Source organism: Oryza brachyantha, chromosome 9 (genome assembly GCF_000231095.2).
Source record: "Oryza brachyantha chromosome 9, ObraRS2, whole genome shotgun sequence".
NCBI lineage: Eukaryota > Viridiplantae > Streptophyta > Magnoliopsida > Poales > Poaceae > Oryza > Oryza brachyantha.
Genome location: NC_023171.2, coordinates 6,563,600 through 6,589,322, shown reverse-complemented (window position 1 = coordinate 6,589,322; position 25,723 = coordinate 6,563,600). Strand labels below are relative to the sequence as shown.

Sequence of the window (25,723 nt, the reverse complement as noted above, 5' to 3'; positions counted from 1 at the left end):
TGGTCGGTTTTCACTCTTCCTAAACTAACACAATTGATAACATACAAAATAAAAATATTCCCAGGTAGAGATAAAATATATGTAGTTAGAGATATATATAGTAGAGTCCAATAAAATTTTTTAAGAGTAAAATCATAGAGAGATATAATAGGTCGTCACACTCTTCACATGCAGCTTATATAAAGCGAAAATCTAAAAGTTCTGATAGAAAGAGATTATGTGTCCATTCCGCCGGCTCTAAACTCCACATGCTAGCTCCAAACTTCAACTCCAGTGAGAGCTACTCACGTGGGAGATAGAGAGCAGATGAAAACTATTTGGCTAGTTTGGTCTGCTTCAGAACCCCTAAAAGAGAGGATACAAAATAGATTGACAATAATACCTTTTACGATTATGTGTAGTCATGATTAAGCCACAATGTATATTAATTATGTTTTTTCATGAAATTAAATACTAATTATTTTTATTTTGAATTTCAACAACATAACAATATGGTTACAAAATATTAACACACAATATAAATGTTTAGTAATTAACTCGGCCGCGAGCACCGCCGCCGAGTCCTATGGTTGAATTATTAGAATCAACTTCAGGACATGTAAGAAATATGGTTGAATTATTAGAATTTATTTGTTAATCATGAGAATCATAACAACATAAATTTGTAATTATTTTATTGGCAAATTATAAAGTTTTCGAGAGGCTGAAAAATATAAAAACTGGGTAAAAGCCATGGAAGATGATATTTATATGATTGAGAAAAATAATACTTGGTAATTGATTGATCGTGAGATGTCATTGGAGTTAAATGGATTTATAAAACAAATTAAATCCGAACAGCTCAGTACAAAAATACAAAGTAAGGCTTATCGCAAAAGGATTTAAAAAAAATTCTAAGATTGATTAATACGAGACATATGGTCCTATCGCAAGGCTAGAAACAATCCATACAATAATTGCTCTAACAACTCAAAAGAGGTGAAAAATTTAACAGCTTGATGTTAAATCAGCTTTTCTTAATGGCTATCTTGAAGAAGAGATTTATGTTGAACAACCAGAAGATTTTTCATTTCAAGGGGGACAAAATAAAGTATATAGACTTAAGAAGGCACTATATGAATTAAAACAAGCACTAAGAACATAACATAGTCAAATTGACAAGTATTTTATTCAAAAAGAATTTGCCAAGAGCATAAGTGAGCCTACTATCTATGTTAAGAAATAAGGTATAAATATTTTAATTATCTCACTATATGTTGATGCTTTAATATATAGTAGTAATAGTAAGAACATGATACTAGAATTTAAAAGAGACATGATGAATACATAGTTATTTGGGCTTATTATACTATTTCTTAGGCATGGAAGTATATTAAAGTAATGAAGAAATATTTATATCACAAGAAATATGTTGAAAATATTTTGAAGAAATTTAAAATAGAGAATTGCAAACCAGTCACAACCTCCTGTTGCCAAATGAAAAGGTTTTATGAAAAAGAAAATTCATCCCTGATGGAGAGCTTATTGGGGTTTGTTAGAAATGAATTAAGGTTGAGTTTGTTAAGCTAATTTAATTTCGTGAATGTTCTAGCTAACTCATGTATGGGTAAGAGGCTAATATATTTTTTGAAGTTTCTTGCTAACTCATGCATGGTTAAGAAGCTAATTCATTTCTTTAAACTTCTAGCCAACTCATGCATGTCTAACCCTCTCCAATATTTATGAAGCAATGATTAAGTAATACCTAGAAAACCATGGAAATCTCTAGAAAAATGTAGTATGTATATGTATGTTGTATGTTTTAAGACAAGTTCTAAAATAATGTAGTGTAGAGTAATCTAACTTAGATATGCAACATGTTGGGTGGTGGCCTATAAATAGTCAACCAAGGGTGTGTGAAGTTTGAAGTACTACTCCACGTCAAAGTGAATGAGAGCTAGTTAACAACGTATACCACACAAACTTTCCTCTTTAGAAAGACACAAAACAACGTAACTACTCCGTTCCCTTGCTCTCAACCAATTCTACAAAATAATAAACACCAACAGAAGCTGGTCATTATTAATTAAAGAAACGTACACTTTATCAAACTCTTTTGTGTAACTTAAAATAAAACTTATGCTTCTATGTATCTTTTAAGCCTTGAAAGATTTTTTAATCTCTCCTAGAAAGTGGACTGTAGATATAGGTCCACATAATCTGGGAATTTATTATACAACACATGCCCATCCAGCTCAACACATAATCTGCAAATTAAATTAAGGTGATCCATATTAAGTATCTTAAGATTAGGCCAAAAGGTCAACTTGTATGATTGATAGTTTACGCGGAATATGTTAATATCTCATCAAATATGGTGTATAAAAGCAGAATGTAACTGACATTTCGGTACACCATGGCATCGTCCTCGTACACCCATTGCATTTGGGTTTGCCTCTCCAAGAAAATGTGCTTGTCCGGCGACACCTGTATATGTGACTCGAATGAAAAATATTATTACATTTGTCTCGAGAGTGTGAAGTAGAGTTGATCACTGAAAATAGGGGAGGGGAAACAAAAAAAACTCACTGTCGGCTCGCCGATGGCTCCCTGCTGTCTCACCGTTGCGTCAACGAGAGCACGCTATTGTGCGGAGGTCGAGTGGCATGAGGGTGTGCTATCATTCATCGTGTTCCACAAGTGTTAGAGAAGAGAGGGGTTGTAGCCAAGGACATGAGTTGTCATAGCTTGGTATTGTTGTTCCTATATTTTGTTTGATCCAATTATGTTCCTACTAGCATCAAACTACTTAAAAAAGTCAAATATCCCGACTGTTTGGCCAACCCCGTCTTGGTCAAGAAGAAAAACAACAAGTGGCGGATGTGTGTTGATTGCACGGATCTCAACAAGCCATGCCCTAAGGATCCGTTTGGTCTGGCGCGCATCGACCAAGTTGTAGATTCAACGGCTTGCTGCGCATTACTTAGCTTCCTCGATTGCTACGTAGGCTATCATCAGATCAGCCTAAGGTAGGCCGATCAGATGAAAACTAGCTTTATCACACCATTCGACGCGTACTGCTACATCACGATACCGTTCGGCTTGAAAAACACTGGAGCAACCATTCAATGCATGATCCAGGGTTGCCTCCACGATCAGATCGGGCAAAACATAGAAGCATACGTCGACGACGTGATCGTTAAGTCGAGGAAGAAGGATGACCTATTAGATGATCTACAGGAAAACTTCAACAACCTCCGACGATACAGGATGAAACTGAATCCTGAAAAGTGTATGTTTGGCGTCCCTTCTGGCATGCTCCTTGGTTTCATCATGTCCCGAAGGGGCATCGAACCAAACCCGGAGAAACTCCAGGCCATACTCAACATGAAGCCTTCCAGCGAGCTCCGACACGTCTAGAAGCTGGCCGGATGTATGGCGATATTTAGTCGATTCGTTTCACGACTCGACCTACGAGGGATACCCTTCTTCAAGCTATTGAAGAAGACCGACAACTTCACGTGGACCTCTGAAGCACAAGAAGCATTCGAGGACTTCAAGAAATACTTGACCTCTCCCCCCGTGCTGCCTTCAGCCAACCCAAGCGAGCCACTCCTACTCTACGTCTCGGACACGGAACAAGTTATCAGCACGGTCCTCGTGGTCGAGCGAGAGGAAGATGGGCATGCCCAATTGGTCCAGCGGCCAGTCTACTTCATTAGTGAAGTACTCGGGGAGTACAAGTTAAAGTATCCCCAAGTCCAAAAACTACTCTACGGCGTCCTGATCACAGTAAGGAAGCTTGTTCATTACTTCCAAGCCCAGCAGGTTTTAGTTGTCACATCCTATCCACTCGGTGACACCATACACAACAAGTGCAAGGCCGCATCGTAAAGTGGGCACTGGAGATAATGCCATACAACATCACCTTCAAACCCTGCACCACGATCAAGTCACATGCACTTGCCGACTTCGTAGCTGAGTAGACCGACGTACAGCTGGAAACCGCGACAGAAGAGCTGCCCTACTGGACAATGTACTTCGACGGCTCTTTACGCATGTCGGGGGCTGGAGCTGGAGTAGTACTCATATCGCCTAACGGTGAGAAGTTCAAGAACGTGCTCCAAATCCACTTCCCAGCCTCGCATAACATAGACGAGTACGAAGCGCTCATCCACGGGCTGTGGTTGGCTATATCCCTCGGGATTAGGCGGCTGCTCGTTCGTGGGGACTCCCGGCTAGTAATCAACCAGGTCATGAACGAGTGGTCCTGCACTGACGAAAACATGCAAGCCTAACGATAGGATGTGCGCAAGCTTGAGGACAAATTCGATGGGCTCGAGCTGGTCCACGTCCTACGACACAATAACAAAGCCACCGACGAATTAGCCAACCTCAGGTCAAAGCGCCTGCAGGTGCCAACCGATATATTCATCGAACACCTCACGGAGCCAACAGTCAGGAAGAAGGCCGAACCCAAGCCGACCCCGAGTGAAGCAACAGACGAAGGGAGCAATGGCGAACCGCCAAACCCCGACGAACGCACGATAGCAGTCCTCGACGACGGCTGGAGAAACCCATTCATCAAGTTCCTCACCGATGTACTCCCGACGGATAAGGCAGAAGCCGAGCGCGTTAGCCGACGAAGCCACTGTTACATCGTGTCAGACGGAGAGCTCCTTCAACGGAGCGCGTCGGGCATCCTTATGCGTTGCATGCTCCCCGACGAGGGCAAACAAATCCTCCAGTCGATCCACTCGGTCCTCTGCGGCAACCACGCCTCAGCCAAGACACTGGTCGGAAAGGCATAAGGCAAGGTTTTTTCTAGCCAACCGTCATCACAGACGAGCAAGAACTGGTTAGGAAGTGCAAAGGGTGTCAATTCTTCGCAAGGCAGACACACGTGCCGGTACAGGAGTTGCAAACCATCCCAATCTCATGGTCGTTCACTGTTTGGGGACTCGACATCGTCGAACACTTCAAGCGGGCACCAAGGGGCTTCACCCACCTGTTCGTCGCCATCGACAAATTCACTAAGTAGATAGAAGCCAAACCAGTCACCACAATTGACTCGGCGCATGTGAGAGACTTTATACAGAACATTATCTACCGCTTTGGCATTCCAAACTATATCATTATGGACAATGGTAGGCAGTTCATCTCTGGAGTTTTTTAGGATTTTTGCAGAGCGCAGGATCAAGATCTGCTACGCGTCTGTAGCACACCCAAAGAGCAACGGGCAGGTGGAGAGAGCTAATGGCATGATCCTTCAAGGAATCAAAACCAGAGTCTTTGACCGACTACATCCCTACGCCAGACAATGGGTACAAGAGTTGCCACCGGTACTCTGGGCACTCCGCACATCCGTCAGTCGGGCCACGGGACAATCGCCCTTCTTCCTCGTCTATGGAGCAGAGGCAGTCTTACCTATCGAAATTGACCACGAATCCTTTCGCATCCGCAACTACAACGAGTCCACGGTAGACCTGGCTAGGGAAGATGACCTCAACAGGTTGGAAGAGGCTAGGGATATTGCAACCATCCAGTCGGCACGCTATCTACAGGGACTCCACCGATACCACAACAGGAATGTTCGTGGACGGGCGTTCCTAGTCGCCGACCTGGTCTTACGCAAAGTACAGACCACAAAAGACCGACACAAGCTCTCCCCGATCTGGGAAGGGCCCTACATCATAGCCGAGGTCACCCAACCCGGCTCATACCGACTAAGGATGGAAGACGGAAGGCTGTTAGAGAACTCATGGAACATCGAACAGCTACGCCCCATCCACACATAGTCAGTTTTTTGTAATTTTTCTTTTTCACCTTCGATTGCCCTCACCGAGTGGTCCCCACTCGGAAGACCAGTCGGGGGCTACAATGTACTCCACCTTTAGGTTCTCTTTAATAAAATTTGCTGCCTACGAGCTCTCTAACAGTAATTAAATCGAAGTATGGATGCAGTGGCACATCCGCTCGGCCACACCTCGCTCGCCACCAAACCGGGCAATACTACGCTAAGCTCCACGCTGGCTAAGTCTACCCGGGGGCTGCTAGGATAGGCACACGCCGAGAGGATAACTCTTCACATGACGATGAGATAAACCATAGCAAAAGACTCAAAAGCAAATAGATTAAATAAAACCACATTACAATTGTTCAGACCAAACACAGCAAACTACTGCAAATTCTCCTACTTCTTTACAGGCCAAGGTCATCTGCAACTGACTCAGCGGCCTTTTGCGCTTCGTTAACGTACTTCATCGCCATCTCCTCGTCACAGTCAGCGGCAAACCCGTCGCAGATGGCATCAAGCTCCACTCAGGGGTACAGCGACTTTACGATGGTGAGGGCATGGCCGGACGCCAACTTCGCCGTCTCCCGCAACTCGGCGCTGTGAGCCGCAGGCATCTTCTCGAGCTGCTGGACCACGCCGTCTATGCTGATCAACGAGGAGCCCTGCGCCAACAGCGGCGTCGCCCCGAGCACATTGAGGGCAACCGTGACGAGTCGGTCTCGAGCTAGCTCAGCTTCCTGGGTCCTGGCCTCGGCAGCCTCCACCTCGCATTTCGCCCGGGATTGCGCATGTGCTAGTAGCGTACGATTCAACAAACATCTGGTGGGGAGGAACGAAGGATGGGGTAAAAAGAACTTACCCACGAGCTCGGCGACGACGGTATCCTTGGCCTTCTTGAGCCGAGTGCATTCAGCTTCCAGCACAGCCTTCGAGGCCGATAGCTGGGAGCGCTCGGCTTCAAGCTCGGCCTTCACCGCTAGCAGCTTGGCGCACTCGGCTTGCAGCCCAGTGTTCGCTTTCTTCAGCTCCCCTAAGGCTACGTCTTGATCTGGCAAAAGAGGATAACCTTCAGTTATGAAGTAAAAATAACAAGCAAAGTCAGATTGTCACACCTTTGATCCGGGCGTGACTCGATACTTGCTCCACGCGAAGGTCAGCTATCTCACCTTGCAGGCGGCTTTCCAAAGCCTTCGCGCGTTCCAGGATCTCGTCACGATCCTAACGCAGCGCGTTTATGTTCCCCGGCTGTGGGTCAAGCAAGCGCATGGCCTCCGACTTCCCCTTAGAGCTCGCCTCGATTCCCTGAACGATATGACGTGAGCTAATGGAATCGCGCACAGAGGGTGACGGTCGAGGAGCGTACCTTCATGAGTTTGACCGACTTCTCGATGTACCGCTCAATCTTGGCGATGTCCTTGGACTGGTCGAACAGGTCAGCCTTGACCTGCTCGGCGCGGCCTTCTCAGGCCCTCGGCGCGGGCGCCTCTGAGGTCGTTGTCACGACCAATGGGACGGACGCCCTAGCATTCGGCCTCACAGAGCTTGTGGCCGGGAGCACTATGACGGTTTCCGGCTCGGCAGTCGGAGCCGGAGTGGCGGCCGAGACGATCGCGAGGGTCGCTTCAATAGCTGGCCCTGTCACAGGGTCAGCTGCGGGCACGGGGGCTGCACTCGAGGCAACCGACACGATGGCCGTTGATGGACCCAGGGGCTGAACGTCCCTAGAACCGGTCGGGGCAGCTGGGTTGATGTTGCTTGATTTCCTGAAAAGGGCCTTGCAATATGACTTCGGCGAACGGAAGAATCCTAATCAAGCCACAACGAAAAGGTTGGGTCAAGTTACCTTGACACCGTCTTGAAGGCGGGTCATCTCAGGCGCCTTAGGGGAGAAGGGATCCGGTTGGGTTGGGGCTTAACGGCGAAGAGATGGAGGAAGAGGTTGAAGTGATGGGGATCCCAAGGAAGGTCTCGCAGGTGTATACAAACACCGCGATTTGAAGAATGGAGTTGGGGTTGAGGTGATGGAGTTTGATTTCGTAAAAATCCAATAAACCCCGGAAAAAAGAAGACACAGGTAGCCCGAAACCTCGTTTGAAGAACGGCTCAAATACTACCACTTCTCGAGAGTCTGGGGTAGGAAATTCCTCACCAGATGCGCCGCGGTATCCCGCTACCTCCTTGCTCTGGATTAGGCCGGCCCAGATAGCACCGAGAGGTTCTGCTCGGAGATGATGGAGGAGTGTCATGCGTGCAGTGGCAGCGTCTTTCCTGAGTCCATTGGGGAGGCCATCTGGGGTGCTCTCCGATGAGTTGGAGGGGAAGCGCGGGCGTAGTGAATGGAAGAAAGGCTAAAGCTCTGGGTGCGGAGGCTAGGGCTCGGTGGACACGGGAATCGCCGGAGCGAATTGGGGCTACAGTGAATGGTGCGATGGAGAAGAAGATGAATAGTCAGAGTGACAGGAGGCTTAAATGGGCTGCCAATTGGCCTAACGGCTAGAAAATTCCGTTACTGGGCTAAGTACTATTATGTCTCTCTGCGAGCTTGGTGGGCCGAAATTTTCGGTGCTGGCATAACGGATACCATGCCATTTTTAAGGAACGTTGCCAGTTTTATGGACGCGCCAGGTGGTGATATGAAATTCGTAATTACCTTCAAATCGGGAATCGACGGTACGCCTATATTATGGGCCCACAGCCGCACTCATGCAGGCATCGGTCGGTATTGCCCATGGCACTTCACTGTACTTTTCAGCCTGTGCTTAAACTTTGAGTAAACCCGAATAAACTCGGTACTAACTACTCGGCTATAACGATTAAGCCAGTTGGCGTAACCTACCCCACGGGCAGAACATAGCTAAAGGATTGTATGTCTGGGGAAACACTGCACAAAATCATTCCCGAACCACTCGGATATGGAAGCACTTCGAAGAGTGTTGTTCGAATCAGAAAGCTCGAAAGCCTTCTAGGTAACAATCCATATATGACTCTATGTTTAATTGTTACGCATTTAAGCATAGAGTCAGGGCCTACGCCTATTAGGTGCCTAATTTTCTCTTCCATTCGAAGCCCTTCACAGCCTCTACAATCATCACAGAGTACTCGGGATCACTCAGGAAGCACTCGGGGAGCGCCCAGAAAGCACTCGGATAATATCGAGCATATTGTGTGGGTATACGCCTAATGATCAACGATCTACATGGATAACTTGCGCTGCTATGCACGACTCTGGGGGCTGCTGTGGGATACCTATACTGAGAGTATCCGTAAACTACACAAATACGTACGGTCAATGTGGTACCGAATAGGAAGGAGATTATATCTGTATGGTGTCGGCTAGGAGTTTGGTATGTACCGAATTGCATGTCGTGTACCCCGGACTCGAGTCGTAACCTAATTGGGATAGATCTTAGTCTTGTTAAATTAAAACTCTATCATATTTGTAACCCTTTCCCCAATAGGAAGGAGATTATATCTGTATGGTGTCGGCTAGGAGTTTGGTACGTACCGGATTGCATGTCGTGTACCCCGGACTCGAGTCGTAACCTAATTGGGATAGATCTTAGTCTTGTTAGATTAAAACTCTACATGGATAACTTGCGCTGCTAGGGACGACTCTGGGGGCTGCTGTAGGATACCTATACTGGGAGTATCCGTAGACTACACAAATACGTACGGTCAATGTGGTACCGAATAGAAAGGAGATTATATCTGTATGGTGTCGGCTAGGAGTTTGGTATGTACCGGATTGCATGTCGTGTACCCCGGACTCGAGTCGTAACCTAATTGGGATAGATCTTAGTCTTGTTAGATTAAAACTCTATCATATTTGTAACCCTTCCCCCAATATACAAGAGGTACAGGGTGTCCCCTTGAGGGTAACAGAGATCCATCTACGCAATATAATTGCCAAGCAAGTGTAAGGTATTATCTCACGACGTCGAGAGCCTGAACTAGGTAAATTGTCTCTCTCTTTATCTTAACCATCGAATTTCGAGCCCGATAACCACCTTATAAGTTTATTGCCGACAACAATTGTCGACAATATTTAAATATATGTTTCTTGTGTGAAACTATTTCTTCAAGAAAAATGGAACTGATCTACTAGCTACTTCAACTCTGGCTACTTATATTTTTGGATGGTTGAGATATATTCGATGGAGCATTTGGCAAGCACGCGACTTTGTCAACCTGCAAGAAAACCCACCTTAGCAAAACCGCTGCTCGTGGAGTTACTTGTACCAGATGAGAAAGTTGAACAGACTCGCTGGCTCGATTTAAATAGTTCAGACTTCAGAGTACGGACTCTCACGTTATTGTTTGAGTTTTTTAATGAAAAAATGTCAAACAACATATTTGTAAATAAAAAAATTATAAATAAAATTTTTATATATGTATTTTTAGCATCCTAATAGTCAATGCTAGAAAATAAACATCGATGAAAAATGATGAAGACCCGCAAGGGTTTCTTTTTGGTGCTCAATCTTTCGATAAGAGGATAACTCAACTGAAGTGGAGATGACGTTCACGGCTCGACTACAACTGTCCAAGAACGCTGCGTCTTAGCGACCGAAACACCACCTCCAATGGTCGCCGCGATCTTGCCATGCGTGACGCCGGCCATGAGGGCACTTATCCTGCGAGCAATCGAAGAACCAACAAGAACAAATAAATAAGAAACTCAATTGCGAGATGAATATGATGCACAAAGATGAATGATTATAATGGTGGGGTTCTGTAAACAAGTATCCGAGTGGTTGCGCCAACACACACATGTACAGGAAAGTAGCAAAAGCTAACATGCAGAAACAAAACCCGTCGTTCTAGGTGGCGGCCAGGGTATAAATAGGGGAAGAGCACGACCACAGGGTCATGACTTAACCCTAGGACGCGCCTCTAATGGGCGCAACTTGATACACGGCCCATTGGGCCAAAAGAGGTGACGCAGCACCCATGGACATAAAAACAGTCCGAAGTAAAATAGCAATAGCGGTCGATCCAGAACAGATAACGACATGTGGTTAAATCCATTCAAAAGTAGACTTGATAAGCTTTTCATGAAGTACTTGAATGCCGAAATCGGAGTTCGCATGAAATCGTGGCGGCCGTTAGAAGTTGCTGCTGTCCTGCAGTCCAAATTCACCCCGCGCGAATCCTCGCCCCTTTGGATCCTCTTCATCGTTGCACGCTTCTCTGGGGTATAAAGGAGAGGAACATGAACAGCTCACCTGATAGTTGAGTTGATAAGCTTTCTATGAAGTACTTGAACGCCCAAATCAGAGTTCGCATGAAGTCGTGGCGGCCGTTAGAAGTTGCCGCTGTCCTACAGTCCAAATTCACCCCGCGCGAATCCTCGCCTCTTTGGATCCTCTCCATCGTTGCATGCATCTCCGGGGTATAAAGGAGAGGAATATAAAGGAGAGGAACATAAACAGCTCACCTGATAGTTGAGTTGACGTGCACGAACGTGGGTAATGTGACCAAGAAGTTGTACTGGTGGAGTTGTGGATGTATCGATGGCGTTGATGTCCTCATCAAAAAACCGCCAAAATTAGCACTAAATTTAAAGTTAAAAAAAATCAAATTTAGTATACAAGCATAAACAAAAGTGATACAACGGAGGGACGGAACCAGAAATTAATCATGTGTAGACTCAATTAACATGTGTTTCATTATTTTTAGAATTTACATTATAAATTGACAAGATAAAGTAGGATTATAGAGCTAAACACATAGCTAAACACATGGGCTTAAGCTCTAGCCGCCCTACATTTGATTCCATTCCGGAGGGACAGTTGGGCGGGTATGAGTACTTCCTAGTTTCGCAAATGGCCGGCGTTTGGGACGCCTTGGAAACATCTTCATCATGAGGTCCTTGCTCCAGGAAATTGCCTCTGCCACGGACTGTCTCCTCGATCACGGCGGCGCCTACATTCATTCTGATCAGTTTCTTCCTCAGCTTGTTCGTGTCCACGCCTTCACCGATCACCAACAGCAGGTTCCTGTGGCCGCCGGTAAGCATCACCGACTGCACGCCTGCTTGAAATCACCGCATATACGCTAACTCGAATAAACGAATTGATGTTCGCCGAGAAAAATGGAAAAAAAACAAGATCCAGAGCAACCACAATTTCAGACTAGAGTGTAGCGTGAGGGTAGGTACGTACCGGTGACACTGGCCGCGATTTTCATGGCCTTCCTCCTGCCTTTTTCCGTTTCCGCAGATATCCGGATAGTGATCTCCTGAATTTGTTTCTACATGTTCGATAAAATTCACAAGATGTTCATAATTCTATTATTAGAAACAATTCTGAAAAAAAAAATACTCCGTGATAAGACGTTTTGACAATATATGGAGCCATCTGCTTTGGCCGAGCATGTCAAGCATCGAAGTTAAGGATGGCTGTGGATTGACCCGCGGATATTTTAGGGTTGACTCAGTTCAACTAAATAAACTAAATTTTATTTTATGGTAAAATATTTTGTTGAACTAAAGATGGCCCTAAGTTACCCGCGAATCGACCCATGCCTAGATCGAAGTGTAAAGAATTGCACAGTTGCAATATTGAGCCATCTGCTTTGGCAGAGCATGGATCTATATTCCGTTCGGTACACCCACTAGCACATAACATCTCAAATGCCTAATGGTACTTGTATGTTGGTTCACCTCAAACTAGTATATATGAAGGATTTTCTACCCATACTCGTCCACTAGGTGTTCATAGTGGCCGCAAGTAAATATCTTCTTCTGATCATGAATATTTGCCTTTAGGATAGATTAACTCCATAAAGTCTATTAAGGTTATAATATTATGATAGTATTCTCCTAAACAAATCCATGTATGCCTTCCTTTCCTACGAAGCATTTAAAAGTATTGAGAGAAAAAATTTAATGTGTTTGATCAAATATTGTCCTCGATATCAAATATTTACATGTTGTGTTGTAATGTGCGGAGCATAAGATGATTTATCCATCAGCTAAGGACTACAATCATTGTTTTCTAATAATACATGCCAATAATAATGAAAAATGAAACAATTCGATCACAATCGTAAGATGTCTACTACACATAATTGTCGTCAACTTATTTACACTTCGAAATTTTCTATTTCGTAGAAGAGGTTAATCAGAACTTCCAACTTTTATGGTTAGAACTTCTGAAGTTTTGATCCCTATGTTCAGTTCTTTAAGGGGAATGCAACCAAGAAAACATTCATTCACCAACAATAAGGTAAGGTAAGGAAACAGTAAGGTATAAACAGAAACACGGATCTAGCAACAAAATGACAAAGATAATGCAAGAAAGAGTGAAAGATACTATCTTTCACTGAAATTCGGATCGTAACGATCCTACGTTGAGTGACTTCAGGGAGTCAGATCCCACACATCCCAACCATCACCAATCTAGCACCTATGGAAGAAGCCTAGGCCTTTACCACCAAGATAAATCTCTGTTCTTGAGTGATCACTAAGGTTTATGCAAGGGCAACGAGCTACTATGATGAAGTTTACTCTACCTAGCAACATCCCAAGTCTAGCTTAGTTCTCACTAAAATTATCTCTTTTCCTTGCAGAGTTGAGAGAGAGTCAAAAAAAATCTACCGGCTATCCACAACGATCGGATGCTCGCGGGCAATGGCTAGCTGACTAGGAGGACGATCTCCAAGAGTAATTAGCTCAAAGACACAGTCGCGAAGTTGATATCCAAGTGCTCAACACGACCCAAATCTCAGAAGCTATCCAAATCCCCAAATGTTCAACTCACGTGCACAAAGAAACTATAGATTCAAAAGGGAGAGGTGTGCAAACCTTAGAAACCTTATATCCAAGTTACACACATCAAATGTGTATGGGTAAAGTGGTTAAAATGGGTAATACCTTTCCCATACCAAATATTCAAACGGGTAATTTTTTTACTCATACCCTACAAAATAGTGTGGGCATGGACACGAAGATGGTTAATGGATACCTAGTGGCAGGCTTACATGCATGTAACCATTCATGTATTAGACCCACCCACTTGGTGGGCCAACCAACAACATGAAAGCAATAAAGACTTTTCTAATTAAAAACATGGTTTATCTAATTTTTCCTCATCCCAAAATGTATGTACTCTTGGCACTAGAAAATTAGGACTTTGGGGAATTCAACAAGCCCAGCCCCACAAACAATTAATTTATTCCATGGTCCTCACCATATCGAGTTCAAAACGCCCTCTCCATAAACTAACCAGGAGTGGATGAAATAGTCAGCTATAAATTAAGCCAATGAAGAGTGTCGACAAACATACGCCGAGAGTGGCAGGGTGAGCTAGGCCCTTTTCTATGTTCAGCCCTGGAGGTGAACCGTACGCACTTAATACAATGCGACTTAGATAGGTTCGGGCCACTAAGAAGCGTAATACCCTACTCATTTGTTCTTGATTACTGTTGGCAACCGTGGTTTTATCTCCTAGAATCCTCCCTCTATTGGTCATATACTAGTACTCCCTTTATATATTCCTTGGGGATACCACATTAACCCAAAAGCACGAAGGGTTAAAGAAAAAGGAAGAGGGTCTCGGGGCCCTATTAACCAAGGATTTAGGTATGGTTGGTCTAATCAGACGTTAGGGGTTAGGTTTGTGGTGCCACAGTGACATTTGGCCCTCAGTGCCTCCACTGATGTGAGCTCCACCACTTAGCCCCATAGCGAAGGAAGCAAAGACTATGGCCTTGGCCATAGGCTGACCGTAGCCTAATCACCCACCACTCGTGGGATCAGTATATATCTTGTCCGATGTCTCTTGTCTACCAGGAGAGCTAATCGTCTTGTCTATTTGACTAGCATGGGCATATGAACATTACTCAGGGCGAGGCACCTTGCCTACCATATTAAATGTGGCAGGTGGAGAAATAGGAGATACCTTAGCCCTTAGCATCCCTAGGTCCCATCTCTAGGGGAGAAATGAGATCAGGAGTAGTGAGCTAGTGAAACACGACCAAGGGTGGAGGTCCTCATGTGCCTAGCTTTGGACCACAACTTGAGGTGTTCAACTTAGGACTAGAGCTAGCCTAGGCCACCAACCAAGCTGTCCATCTTAGGACAGCTAGCTCATTGTTAACAGCAAAGTTGGACCTTACATGTCATTAATTAAGATAAGCCAAAGTAGATACAGTCAAGGCCATGTCCGACGCACCCTCTCGGTCAACACCTAACAACTCCCTCCAAGCCATACCTGACGCCACTTGCAGGCCATGCCCGACACCCATCGCAAGTCACACCTAACATAGCCAATGGACAACCCCTCGTAGGTCATGCCTAATGTCCCTCTCAGACATTGTCTGACACACCCTCTCAGACCGTGCCCGACACCCCCAGGTTGAGCCTAACATAGCTGATGGGAATAGGTCTAATGCTCACCGATTACGCCTCATGCACCCTCTCGAGCCGCACCTAACGTCCCCAGTCGAGCCCGACACGGCTCAAGGGAACATGTATGATGCTCATAGGTCGTGCCTGACATACTGATAAGGTTTCAATAGAAAAGGTTAAGGCAAGTCTGGTTAGATCACTATCGGATCCAGTCTAATTTCCTTTTACATATTAGATATTTTCCTTTTTCCTTTAGTGATGATAACTATCGATCGATTGACTCTAGTAGGCCCCAACGACATAAATATGTGCACCTAGAGACCTTATAAAAACAACAATTAGTTCAATATAAACATCCTTTGGCACATCCATTCTTTTGAGTATTTTTTTGTCGATGGAGTGATCTCTCAGTTGGGCTGCATCGGGTTCAATCTCCGGCACCTGAGTGAGCTCTTCTCACCTAGTATATCAACTCGATCAAGACTTTGTTGGTTTGATACTTTACGGTTTGCTATCTTCAATCTCGTACTGTCTCGATTAGGTCCAATCTATTAGATTTTTGTTACCAACAATGGCATAGCTAGGGGTAGTCAAGGTGTGCCTATGACAACCCCTTAAAATGGCCTAGGAGGACCCTCACCCCATTGACCAGCCAAGTCCAGTCCCTTGAGCTGCCTCATGTCGTCACCTCGCTAGCCTCCACTCCCTTGAGCTGCCTCATCCTTGCCCAACCGCCCGACGACATGAGGCACTCATTGTCATGTGCCCAAGAGCTGAGTACTCAACACTGAGGAGCCTAGCGCCCCTAGTCCGGTCTCCGCCTCTCCGGTGGTCCCTCCCTGGCCCTCACCAAGTGACCTGTGCGGTTGCCCCTCATCCCAAGTAGTGAGGTAGTGACACCCTTGGCTGTTTAGCCACATGTTGGCTCGCCACGACACCATCGCTCGGTGATCCATCGCCCGCGTCGCCACTAGCTGACCCACCCCTGCGAGTCGCTAGATGAGTAGGGGATGGGGTCAAATCCCCAATCCTTCAATCTGAGCTTCCACGACTACAACCCAAAGTAAAACCACCGTTTTTGATGGTTTTGCAGGATCTAGCCAATCCAACAGTTGTGCTAGTTTTTGCATGATCTAGCCAATGAATTGAAGGAGCCTCAATTTGATTCCATTGGAGGGAGAAGGCACGTGCAATAGGCTCAACTTTGCTAGGAAGTTAGAAGAGATGATCAGAAACATGGTGCGTGACTTGAAACTAATTTACTCCCTCTTGTTACAAATATTATATGTTTTAGGCAAATTTTGCTCAAATTTTTGAAACTTACTGAACTATTACAAATTGATTGATTTTTTTTTCTAAACGTTGAACATTTTTGACCGGAGGAGCTAGGTATATGTCTTGTCGCAACGAAAACTAAATAGGTATTTTGTGTCTTTTTTTTTTTTTGAGGAAATCTTGCAATGGACTAATAATTAAGATGCATTACTCAACTAAATCAATGCAACGTGGGCTAGGAAACTGATAGCATTCCTAACATTAGGATAATAGAGCCTAAAGATACAAGGGAGGATGAGTGGGTGAACAAGATAGCCAAAGTGATCAGGAACAGATTGGCTTGAAACTCAAGGAGAGAAACAATTTCATAAGTACTTCATTGTTGGGATTCATGAGATGAAACTTACAAACTTAATGTCAGTAAGTAGAGGAGATATGAATCAGTATCAAAATACATTTAGAAATTTTGAGACGTGAGGAGCCAATGCTATAGTTTAAACTTGAGTGATGGACATAGCGGAGCTGGTCTTTCAAGGGTTATTGGCCCCAATCAGAGAAAATTTTTCTCAGCAGGAATTTACGAGTTTGGCACATTTAGTTCAAAAGGTATTGGCTCATGAAAACCGGTTCCAGAAAGCAAGAAAAGATAAGTTTCAATGAAAAATGCTCAAGTTCAACGATTCTGCTCAGATTCAAAAGATGACTCTAAATCGGAATCGGCTTAGCAAAGTGGGCAAAAAATAAAAAGACAAGTATCCTGTCCGCTGATCAAAATGTTGGAGAGGAAGATATGATTTTGATATAAATAAAGCCAATAAAATATTTGACTTGTTACTCCAGGAGAAGCAGATTCAATTCAATTATCGCCAAACCATGTGATCCCATCGGTTGAAGAGTTGAGAAATAGAAAATACTGCAAATGGCACAACTAAGGTTCTCATCATACCAATGAGTGCATTATATTCTGGTAAAAAAATTCAATAGGTTGTGGAGCAAGAAAGGATTAAGTTTGATGATACGAGAAAGCCGACAAAGATAGATAGACACCCTTTTTTGGTGAATATTTTCGATGCAGGGTGACAAAAGGATCAAGCTGATGAAGGTGCTTATCAGATAAACCAAGACTATAGATCAAAAATATCTTCATCATATAGCTGATCAGAAAGTACCAAATACATTATGAGAAGGCTTCATCATAGGAAGAAGAGTGTCAATGCAACCTACACTACAATTGTTCGTTCCTTCAGTATTGCTGGGATCAAGGGATAAGGTCGCCACCAATCGATACTAAAACGCCATTCTTTTGATTTCACATCTTATAAACTTATAATGCTTATTCGATTATCTAAATGCTCTTAAGTTAAAAGGCATCATATACAAAGTTATAAATCTAGTCGAGCTTTACAGATTTGATATGTAGAACGTCTTCATCAGAGGTTGTTTGAAACATAGATATTAGATTTTTTAAAAATAGGTATGAGGTCTTGTACTGAATACTTGGGCATCTAAACAATCTCAAATTAAAGAGTTATCAACTTCAATGCTTCAGATCTCGTCAAGATCTATAATTTTGATAGAAAATGTATCTTTAAACTTATATGAAAATTGGGTTTAGATATATATTTATTTTTGAAACTTGATTTGTACCGTGTCTGTGGAAATCAATTTTCATAGGTGCACTCTTAGACAGTCCGCCAACGAAAATGGCCTTATTTTCATATGTGAGCGGCCTAATTAAGCACCAGTCTGTGAAAATCACTTTTTTTCATATGAATCTTGACAGGAGACTATCGCCATATTTTTGCAAGCTCATTTTCCTTCGGTCCGCCTTAAAAGATATAGGAGGGTGTCCAAAAAATAAAATATTTTTTAATGGTACGTTAACGGGCCAGGACCATAAGGCCATACTCAATGTGAATTTCATGGACACGATTACCTAAAGTGACATATCATCTAAAAAGTTTAAAACTAGGATAAAACATATCTCTCTCAATGCATAGTTTTATCTATGGTTATTTTCTAAGTTACATGTAAGACACAAGCTCTCTAGGTAATAGTATATATAAGGTTTTATCTTCATAAAACTCATTTCATCTCTTTCTTCATTAATACTTTGTCACATCATCAAAAATATCTGCATGATATCCTATTTATTGCCTATTTATTGCCTATGAAAATTGAGACTAGCCTAAAATTGGTACGTGTCCATAACATGGGGAATGGGCTACAAGTTGAGATTAACACACGGGCTAGGTGTGTAAGATTAGGATGGATTAGAAGAGTATATGAAAGATGAAAAATCGATACTGCGGTGGTCACCCAGAGTACGGACGACTATGTTCCTATATATATAGTAGTGGAGATAAACACAACTGTTGGAGTGCCTAACATGTTGCATGGCAATGTCCAAGCTATCATAATGCTCCAATAGGGCATCTGAGTTGAAATTAGTTTCCTAGAAAAACAACCTATCAAACAAAAAGACATTTCCTTTGTTTATTTATATTTGATGTTATTAACTTTTGGATCTACGACCATCCATCATATTCAAAAAAATTGTGCAAACATAAAAAAAATATAAGTCATGCTTAAAGTACCTTTAAACATAAAAATCAAAATAATAATAATAATGTGATTTTTAATAAGACAAATGGTCCAATATTGTTAAAAAGTCAACATCATCAAATTAAAAAATGGAGGTAGTAAGCATTAGAACCGAGGGACTTGCCAAGTATATGGTTGAGTGAATTTTGCATAATCCAAATAGTCACAAATGATTCATAAGACTGATATTGACCTATTACTCTATAAATATGCAATTTTAAATTCCACCAATACAAGTTAAAACAAATAAACAAATATGATTGTGAATACATGCACTATTCGCCATCATATATTTTCTTTTACTTGGTATGATGTAGATCAAATTTAAACTTGTGGCTTAGGGCACGTATAAAGGGCTCTCATTACTGTCTTTATCGTTGCACGCTCGCTGACGTGGAAGAGAGTGAAGATAGGAGAGAGAAGTGGTTGTTTTGCATAGAGTCAGCAAAACATCGACTCTTGGCACATAAAATGAGAAGACAACTAGACCATCTACTTTGTACGTGTAATCAGAGACACTGACCAGATAGAATACGAACGGAAAATTAATGAGTCTGTAATTACGAAGAGTTAGCTTGAGATGTTGTTCTTTGTATGAGGAGTTTTTTTACTGACGTGGCTTGAGATAGAGCCCATAATAGGCTCTACCATTGAACATGCCCTTATCATCCTATTTTGTCAAAAAAAAATTAAGACTATCTAATGACATGGAAACTGAGGGGATATCCCTAAAGTATGGGACGATTTTTCCGGGTATACGCACTATTGCACAAAGAAAAAGAATTGATGTCTGATGTTTCCTCAGATTATATTTCTACAGAAAAAATGCGCTATTAGGCTTGATCCAAGAAAATTTCAAGGGATTGGTTGGATAGTTTAATTATGAGGGTGATTGTCTAGGTGTTTAGTGGAAAAAGTCAAACGACATATTTACAACGAGAAATAATTTATGAATATAAAGTTTTACGTATTCTTGCCTATCTAAAAGCCAATGCTAGAAAATAAATTTTAGTAAAGGTTGAAATTTTAATTTCTGAATTATAAGCATAAGCGAAAAGATGGGGTGTACCTCGTTACGACGACGGGAATCATCATGTTGGCGTGTTTTTTCTTGCACTTCCTCTATTCTTTCATGGCTTTCTAAATGGTGGACCTCGTGGAGATCGCCTAGGTCTTGTGAAACCTCGTCGAGATCGCATAGGTCTATCGTCTGGAGCCTTTCCAGCTTGCTTAGCGACCCAGGCAGCTCAGAGAGGACATGTGAAAGTTTCAGATACTGCAAATTTACAAGACCTGTAATAGATTCTGGCAGTTTGTTGAGTCTAGAGCAAGCTGACAGGTTTAGATCCTCCAAATTTGTTAGGTTGCCAAACAAACGAGGCAACTGTTGAAGCTCAGAACAGCCAGAGAGATCCAAGGATCGAAGTGCATGGAGACTGCATAAATAATCAGCATCCTGACTAACTCCGGGGCAGCGTGATAAGTTGAGATACTGTAATCTCTTGAGATCCCCAAGCGTTGTGGGCAAGTTCCGAAGTTCTTCACATCTTTGAAGGTTCAAATATGTCAGCTTCTGATAAGAGCCAATGAATGATGGTAACTCCTCAAGGTGTGATTCTGAGAGATCCAAAGCCTCAAGCTTTTCTAAGCTACTCATCTGGTTTGGTAATGTACGAATCCTTAAGCCAGAACCAGAAAGGTACCTCAGAAGCGTCAAATGGCCAATGGAAGCAGGCAACTCTAGAATATGACAAGAAGTAAGATCCAAGATACGCAGATGATTAAATCTTAAGAATGCGTCAGCAGGAAAAATTGACACCTCGCAGTTTATGAATGATACTGCCCTTGCCTTGGTGAGAAAATCTCTGTGAAGGGTTGACTGTCCAGTGTGATTGTTCACCACCACGTAACTGGATGTGATCTTTTCAGCTGAAGGGGCAATTGACATGTCTCTACCATCAAAACTTACGAGGTCTCCACCAGCAACATATTTTGCAAAAGCATGTACCAAGCTATTCACTCGGAGTAATGTATGACAATTGGTGTGACTGATTCCATTAGCCTGAAAAACAAAATGTCAATCATAATCAGTGGCGGAGCCAGCATTTTGATCTGAGGGGGCCAAGCAACAATAACACATTAGTATAATATTATGCACAAATTTGATGCTTTTGATGGATAATAAAGCATAATGCCACAATTCATACATGTTTTTGTTGCTTGGCAACGTAAAACAACATTTGCCCATAAATGGCCTGCAAACAAGTTCTATTGGAGTGCATAAACCTATTGAGGACCGAAATTCCAAAATTATGGAAATTTAGGTCTGAAATTGTAAACCATGCCTAGGAATGTATGAATTGTGTCGTCATGCTTTATTATCCATCAAAAGCATCGAATTTATGCGTAATATTATACTAATGCCTTATCGTTGCCTGCCCCACTAATATCAAAATGCTGGCTCAGAGAGTGAATATAATTGATTGACAATTTGATTAGTGATATTTCAGTATTAAAGTTCAATTATTTAATGGGGTTTGATCTTAGAATTCGGCATATGCATTCATGAAACAGATAGACACAGTTCTAAAAGCGAAAATTTACATTGGTAGATTTTAGTTTGAAAGCTCAATGTGGCAGCATCCTTTGTTCAAATAAAAATATAGATATTTTGCATCTAATACATGAAAGTAAAATCAAAGAAAGAGTAACATAACAAGCACACATATAGCATTCTATATGGTAAAATATACCTAGATCTTTTCCATCTAATACATGAAAGTAAAGTCTAAGAAAGAGTAACATAACGCTTCACAAATATAAGCAATGATTTGGTTCAAAAAATATACTTACGAAGGGCATATTTTGGATTCGAAGGAAGAATAGTGATAGGAGTTCCCGAATGAAGATCTCCCCTTGCACATAGGCAGGTAAAGTCCCATGCTTTGAACCAACCATGTCAAGTGCTATCCACTGTTGTATAAGCTTCTCCCTATCTATTATAGATCCTATGGGGAAGATTGACAAGTAAGCAAAGCATGATTTTAAAGCTGAGGGCATACTGTGATATATTTCAGTAAATGGTGCAAGTAATTCAAACCCATTACGAAATATTTTTGGCAATTCCCATATTTCCTTATCCCTTGCCAGAAACCAAACATCCTTATCCTGGTTACACACCATTGAACCAAGAGAATATGCTACCATTGGTATGCCTTCACACCTTCTCACAATTTGCTTCCCAATTTCAGCAAGGTCCATGTTTCCATCTCCAGTACCAAATGCTCTTTGACAGAATATTTTCCAACAGTCATCTTCAGATAAAGGGCACAATTTGTATGATGGAAGAGTGCCTATTAGATCTGCAGATACTTCACTGGAAGTCGTCACGATGATCTTGGTGCACTTCTGATCTGTACCCCTCAACATTTCTTTCAATTCGATCAGCAGATTTTTATCTGTGGTCATCAAGCCATCTAAGACTATCAAACTGCTTTTGCCATAAAGAACTTCTCGAAGACGACTCTTTGTAAACTGTAAGTTGTTATGAATTTGATCATTCAGGACAAACTCTGAAATAGTTTCTTCTTTTTGGTTAAGCTGAGAAATTATATCACTAGCAATTTTGTTAAGGTCTAATTTCCTGTCAATACAAATCCATACACGTTGATCAAAGTTTCACTCTTCTCCATTGTCAGTAAAAATTAACCTTGCTAGAGTTGTTTTCCCCATCCCCACAAGGCTGACTATGGGAATGATGGAAAATCCGTCAGGATCATTTTGTAGGAGTAAACGCTTTATATTTGCTCTATCATTATCCCTCCCAACAATTGTATATCCATCTAAACATTCTGGCTGATTGGAGTGCTTATGGTTGGATGGACTGTGCTGCATTAAATTGAATACAACAGAACCTTCTGTTAACAGAACTATCTTTCTTTTTACTGTCCTCATTCTTTGCAATCTACTACGATGCAGCAAGACAGATGGACCTGAGTAACACAACAATGTTGCCTGCAAATAATATTAGAATGATGTTTTTAATTATTTCATTTGCAGTTGGTAATCACGTTTCAAAGGATTTATTTCGGAGAACAATAGGGGAGGGCCACTGGCTCAAAGGATACAGCAATATAAGACGAACGCTGCAGTAGCTAGATGTAAATTATGCATGGTCATATAAGGGTGCAGAACAGTAGGAGTAATAGCATAAGAAATATTATTCCAGACTGACACAAGTTTTAGGCACTTGAACGAAGCAACAATGGCATACTGCATTTTCAGGTCATCAGCAATAGAACTTTAGGAATTTGCACAACCAGTTGTATACTTATGAGTTATATCCAGATGATGAATTAATATACAATTTGTTGAAGAATGAAAACCAACAATGGAAACTTTAGTTGTTTCTTTTTTCTGACGAAAAAGAAAAGGGGGATTCAAAATCTCCTAAATACAAAAATAATCTGAAAAAAAAAAGAAATTTTATGGGAATTTCCCCTTTTCCAAAGGATGTGACGAACCTTTGCAATCCAGGACCTGCCCCTTTGAGATCCGGCATCCCTACTGTCCTCAAATTCGTCCAGTAGATCTTGGATGTCATAGGCAATCTGCCTGATCTTGCTCATCCATTCCTGCAACTCCCTGCTCGTCTTGAAGTATTTCCCTTCAACGCTTAGCAGCACATCTTGCAACCCTGCCAGGATTCGCCTTACATGCGCCATATCCTCGTCTATGGTGGAGGGCAGCTCCAGACGGCCAGCGTCAGAGGCCAGCCGGCGTAGAAGCCGGTCGACGGCGGCGCCGGCTGTGGCCATACGACAGGCGGTTTTGGACTTCTGGTACTCTGCTGCTGCATAGAGATGGAGAGGATATGGAAGTGAGTGAGAAAATATCATACTCAAAACAAGCAGTACATTAAAATGCTAGCATACCACGAAAATGCTTATTTTCTACTCTTTCACCTCCGGCGTCAGTGGGGCATGGTGACTAGTGTCCGCCGATCCTACGAGGAGCGAACGGTCGCATGTCAAACAGGGGTAGTTCGATAGGCCCTATTGAAATCCGATCATCTTTTTAGTCGTGTGCTGGCCGTTTAACCGTGCCCCTATCGAACTATACCCGTTCGACACACCTGTATTCACGATATTTTCTAACTCACCATAATTTCTACGATTTTTTATTAAAATAATATTAAGCGCCTCCTTCTGTCCTTCAGCCCCTACGTTGCCAGCCCGACGAATGGGGGAGGTCGATTCCCCAGCGGAAACAGGCAGCAGGGTAGCAACGGTGCTCCGGCAGCCACGGTAGTTAGCAATCGCTGCCCAAGGTAAATAGAAAATAATTTATAAATAAAATTTTTACGTACGTATTTTTAAAAAATCAAAATTAAAAAATAAATAATTATAAAATTAACTTTAAATTTAAAGTTAAAATTTAAATGTTATATTAGCAAAATCAAAAAGACGATGAGTTTAGTGCTCATTCCTTCTACTGAATTCGAACAGAACCCGAGCACAAAAACCGTACAAGATTCCTTCATGCTGGCCTTATCACGATGTCAAAGCCTCGGTGGTGCCTTCATTCAGTGCCGGAAGTGTCGTTTCCAAGCATCCACAGCGGAGCATGGAGGGGACATGAAAAATAAATTTTGAGAAAAATTCAAAGGCCACAAAAAATCTTTACGAAATACAACAGAGGACAATACCAGTATATTATCAACTTATGATGTGAGCAATTTTCTCATCGATGATCCACCCTTAAACGTTCTACGTCATTCTGCTATAGCCAGACTGATTATTAGGTGTACCTACATTTTTCTTTTGAGATAATCAAAAGACGGAAAGATAACCATGCATCAAACACATAACTATTTAAATAGAGTTTTTTATCATTATTAAAAAGTAACTTAAAGTACCACACTTTTTACAAGTGTGGTATTTTGATATACCAAAAATTTATACTAAAATTCTTAGTATCTTAAGTTACTTAAAAGATGATAAAAAAACCCATTTAAATATGCTCGATGGAAACCCATGTGCGTCTTAACAACCTGTTATACCAAATTCCAAACTTATTATTGCGTAAATCTACCAAATTCAGTATTGCAACGGCCAAATGGCCAACATGCTCCAAAAGACAAACGAAAAGGCATCTTCGGTTGTTGCTTGCTTAAAATAAAGAGGAAACTGCAAAAGCCACCCTACATGTTACCCTAAATTTGATAGTTATACCCATAAGATGATTTATTATAGTTACCCTACTCATTCAACTTGGTTTGAGATTCTCCTGGATTATGAATGTTCATGTGTCTCTGTGACCTTTTTTTCTGCATTATTATGTGACCTAACGCATTTCTTGGCCGACGTTTTTTCAAAGCCTACCATATTAGCTAAGTCCAACCCAATGGCAGCACAACACATAGATAATTTAAATCGTGTTATAATCTCAAACAGATCTTCTTACTCATCTATACATAAATATGTATTAATGTATATAAACCGTACTGAGCCAATCTTAAAGCATGAGCCAAACTCATGTACTTCACATCCATGTTCTATCCACCTCTAACCGGTTTCTTAGCCACGCTGCCATACCTTCAACTAGATCTAATCGATCTAGATCCGATAGCTCTTGGCCTATAGTGCCTTGCATGTCGACGTCATCCAATGACAGCTAAGAAGCCCCTCGAACACAACTTGTTGTTAATCAAATGG

At 42.2% G+C, this 25,723-nt stretch overlaps 1 protein-coding gene and 1 pseudogene across 1 annotated transcript; one reads left to right on the top strand and one right to left on the bottom strand.

The window, feature by feature from the left end:
* The first annotated feature begins 5,123 nt into the window (after window positions 1–5,123).
* On the top strand, window positions 5,124–5,777 carry LOC102714123. The gene has a single exon (XM_015840813.1). The coding sequence runs from the start codon at window positions 5,124–5,126 to the stop codon at window positions 5,775–5,777; it is 654 nt and encodes a 217-aa protein (XP_015696299.1).
* A 5,623-nt stretch (window positions 5,778–11,400) lies between these two features.
* On the bottom strand, window positions 11,401–24,053 carry LOC102713849 (annotated as a pseudogene).
* Window positions 24,054–25,723: the final 1,670 nt, after the last annotated feature.